This window comes from Neophocaena asiaeorientalis, unplaced genomic scaffold, assembly GCF_003031525.2.
Source record: "Neophocaena asiaeorientalis asiaeorientalis breed wild unplaced genomic scaffold, Neophocaena_asiaeorientalis_V1.1 scaffold357, whole genome shotgun sequence".
Taxonomy (NCBI): domain Eukaryota; kingdom Metazoa; phylum Chordata; class Mammalia; order Artiodactyla; family Phocoenidae; genus Neophocaena; species Neophocaena asiaeorientalis.
This window is the reverse complement of record NW_020173270.1, coordinates 2,180,068-2,183,727: the sequence shown is the minus strand read 5'-3', so window position 1 is coordinate 2,183,727 and position 3,660 is coordinate 2,180,068. Positions and strand designations below refer to the sequence as shown.

Sequence of the window (3,660 nt, the reverse complement as noted above, 5' to 3'; positions counted from 1 at the left end):
GCCACTTCCTCTGTCTTCTCACCTCCCGCTCCTCCCTTCCTCTCGGGCTCAGGTTTGGACTCCCTGGAGGAGGAGACGGACTCCCTCGCCGGCCGGGAGTCTGTCGCCTGCCAAGGGGGTCACGAGTGTCCGTGCGTGTGCCTGCAGGCGTGTGCATGAGCGGGGGGAGGGAGAGCTGCTTATCCGTCTCAGCAGCCCAGCGGACCCGTGTCGCCCCCTGGGCTGAGCCATGCTAGGCTTGGACGGAGTCCCTGTCCTCTCGGGGCTGGCGCGCCCCAGGGGGTGGGGGGCCCTGGGGGTTGGAGGGCAGTGAGCACTGAGGGCCTCCGGGTGGGAAGTGGAGGAGACCCCGGCGCCTTGGAGGGAAGGCCGGCTGGAGCAGGGAGCAGGGTTGCAGTCGGGGAAACCTCTGGAGAAGGTGGAATTTGAGCAAAGTCTCCTGGGAGGTGGGGGCAGCGCAGGGATGGAAGTAGAGGAAGCAGTCCCCCTAGGGGCGGAGGGCAGGTGCCAGTGGGTCTGGGAGCAGATGGGTGTGGGGCATGCCTGTGCGAAGGGCGGGGGTGCTGAGAGAGATGGGGTGGGGGTCTGGCCTCATTGGTCCTTGTGCATGTGAGCAGGACTAGGTTGGGAAGTGTGTGTGTGTGTGTGTGTGTGTGTGTGTGTGCGCGCGCACGCGCGCCGGAAGGTGAGGGGCTCTGTGGCTCTGCTGGAGACCCTGTGGCATGTCGTCTGCCCATCTGCGTGGGTTTGTGCCATGCCCTGTGTGCGTGTGCCTACGTGTGTCGACTGACAGCCTGGTACGTGTGTGGCTTGTGATGGCCGCGTGCTCCCCACCCCCGCCCCCGCCCCGTGTCCTTTCTCGTTCTCTCTCATTCATTCTTCTCTCTCTCTCTTTCCCCTTCAGCCTCTCACTCTCATTCTGCCCTCCTGACCTGCCGTGGGCCCGGTACCACCTCTGTGACTTCTGTTCTCAGGGTCTTTGTCTACCTCCCTCCACCCCACCTTAGCCACCCCGCACCGGCCCCGCTCACACGCCTACCGTGCGTCAGTTTGTGGGGCTGGCTGGAAGTCTCTGTCCCCCTACAGCCTTGGCCCCGGGTTCTGGGGCAGCCCTCAGAGGGCCCGGTGGACTGTGTAAGGGAGGGGACCGACAGGACACCACCCCGAGAGGTGTGGGTAGGAGAGGGCTGTGGTCCTCACTCAGAAAGGGGGCCCTGGTGCCCCCAGGGAACCTGAACCTGACAGGGATTCAGGGTCCCGGTGCAGGGGGAGCTCGAGGGTCCTCGGGAGCCCCGGAGGTTGTCCAGCCAGAGAGGGAGGGATTACGACTGGGATTCTGGCCCCGGCAGAGCAGAGCAGCAGGGAGGGCACGGGAGGAGAGGCCTCCGGGCCAGTGGAGGGGACTGGGCCCGGCCACGTCCCCGGGGTCCGCAGAGCTCTTCCATCACTCCCGCCAGGCCCTCCTAGGACTGCAGGCCAGGCTCATAGACCTGCCCCTCGCCCTGGCTGCGGTCAGGGTTGCAGGCCAGCAAAGCGCCCGGGCACCAGGTGCTGAACATACCTGTCTCTACCCGTTGATCACTGGGCCCACGTCACCAGGTGCCTGGAGAACTGTGGGAGGAGAAGGTGGGCCGTGCGGGAAGTGTGGAGAGAGGAGGGGGCGTCAGCCAAGGGCTAAGGAGAATGGCAGGCCCCCAGCTCCTGGCCTGCTCTCCAGGGGAAGGTGAACCTGGGAGGTGCTTGTAGCCTGCAGCCTCCCCAGCCAGGGGCTCCCCTTCTGGAGGCCGAGTGCCAGGGTCTCCGGGGTTCAGGGGTTCACTGGAGGGTCATCACCCTGGCCCCCACTCCCCACCCTGGGGCCTGCCCAGCCCGGAGGCTCCTAGCCCCTCAGGGAATCCGCTCTCCTTTCCCAGGCCCCTCCCCGGCCTGTCTCTGCAGCGCGTCCTCTGGGCAGCTGGGCCCCGAGTCTCGGCTCCCGGCTGTCTGTCTCCCGCCCTCCCGTCCCCTAATGCCGCCTGCCCATCCTGGGGTGCCCGCTGCCTGCACGCTGCCTGCCCGCTGCCTGCCTGTAGCATGCCCGAGCTGTCCGCATGCAGGCTTCTGGAAAGAACCAAACTCGCCGCCTGGCCTGGCCCCTGGAGGGGCTGTGCCACCTGGATCCCCTCACCCCAGCCTGGGGTCCTGCCCCTGCCTCGTCGGCCCTAGCTCCGCAGGCCAGGCCGGGAGGCTCACCGATGAGCCCGCAGGCCAGAGGGCGGCCCTCCCTGACCCTGAAACAGAGTGCTGGGCGAGGCAGCTGGAAGCCTAGGTCCCTTGCCCACTCTCTCCCCAGGGTGGTCCAGCGAAGGTCAGGCTGCCCACAGCGCCAGAGCTCGGGCTGATCCCAGCGGGCATTCCTGCCTTGTGTGGTCCAGTGTGTGGGTGTGGTGGCCCTGGGCCTGCTTCCCCGGGCGGAGGTGGGGAGGAAAAGGACACAGCGGGGAGGCTGCCTGCCCGAGGGACGGCATCCGCCTCTGGGCCTCCGTTTTCTGTCAGGGGAGGCTTGGGGATGAACCCTCAGCCTCTGGGGACCACCCCACCTCAACAGCCCACCGCAAGCCCTTCCAGGTCAGAGGAGTGGGCGGGGTGTGGGGTGGGAAAAGGCACCCTAGGAGTGGTCTGGGAGCGGGGAGCTCCTCCAGCCCAGCAGGGCAGGGGGCTGTGCCGCCCTACCTGAGGGATGCCAGGGAGGGTAAGATGAGAGTTCCAGGCCCTTGAGTTGGGGCCAGCTGGAAGCTAACCCCCTCCCCGCCCCTGGTTCTCACCACCCCAGCCCTGCAGCTCCCACTGGCCAACGATGGGGGCAGCCGCTCACCGTCCTCCGAGAGCTCCCCGCAGCACCCCACGCCCCCCGCACGGCCCCGCCACATGCTGGGGCTCCCGTCAACCTTGTTCACACCCCGCAGCATGGAGAGGTGAGCGGCTAGGGTGGCCGGTGGGAGGGCCGGGAGGTTGGGGCCGGGGCGGGGCGGGGCGTAGGGCAAGCCTCAGGGAGGAGCTGGTGAGCTCTGTGGAACCCTGTGTGTTAGGGGCTGGGGTGGCTTCAGGTTGGTCAGGACCCACTCTCTGTCCCCTCAGCATCGAGATTGACCAGAAGCTGCAGGAGATCATGAAGCAGACGGGCTACCTGACCATTGGGGGCCAGGTACCGCCCTTCCCTCGGCCCCCCCCAGGGAGGGTGGGCAGGACGCTGCTGGTAGGTCTGGGCTGGGGGTGGAGGGCAGAGGCCCGGTGGACCCCCAGCCCTGGCTCTCCTCGCCAGCGCTACCAGGCGGAAATCAACGACCTGGAGAACCTGGGGGAGATGGGCAGCGGCACCTGTGGCCAGGTGTGGAAGATGCGTTTCCGGAAGACGGGGCACGTCATCGCTGTCAAGGTGAGCCTGCCCCCGCCCCGGGTGGGCCCCGCGCCCCAGGCTCAGCGCTAAGGACCCTGCTGTCCCGTGCAGCAAATGCGGCGCTCGGGGAACAAGGAAGAGAACAAGCGGATCCTCATGGACCTGGACGTGGTGCTCAAGAGCCACGATTGCCCCTACATCGTGCAGTGCTTCGGGACCTTCATCACCAACGTGAGCCGGCCGCCCGCCCCCCAAGCCTCCCCTGCTGGTCTCTGAGCCAGCCC

At 67.6% G+C, this 3,660-nt stretch overlaps 1 protein-coding gene across 1 annotated transcript in view; it reads left to right on the top strand.

Annotated features, from left to right (window-relative positions):
• MAP2K7 (mitogen-activated protein kinase kinase 7) overlaps window positions 1–3,660 on the top strand; it is an 8,003-nt gene that overhangs the window by 2,279 nt on the left and 2,064 nt on the right. Inside the window, exons 3-6 of the mRNA XM_024746009.1 lie at window positions 2,813–2,954; window positions 3,118–3,184; window positions 3,302–3,415; window positions 3,488–3,607. Of these exons, the coding sequence (XP_024601777.1) occupies window positions 2,813–2,954; window positions 3,118–3,184; window positions 3,302–3,415; window positions 3,488–3,607 (443 nt within the window). The remainder of the gene's footprint in view (window positions 1–2,812; window positions 2,955–3,117; window positions 3,185–3,301; window positions 3,416–3,487; window positions 3,608–3,660) is intronic.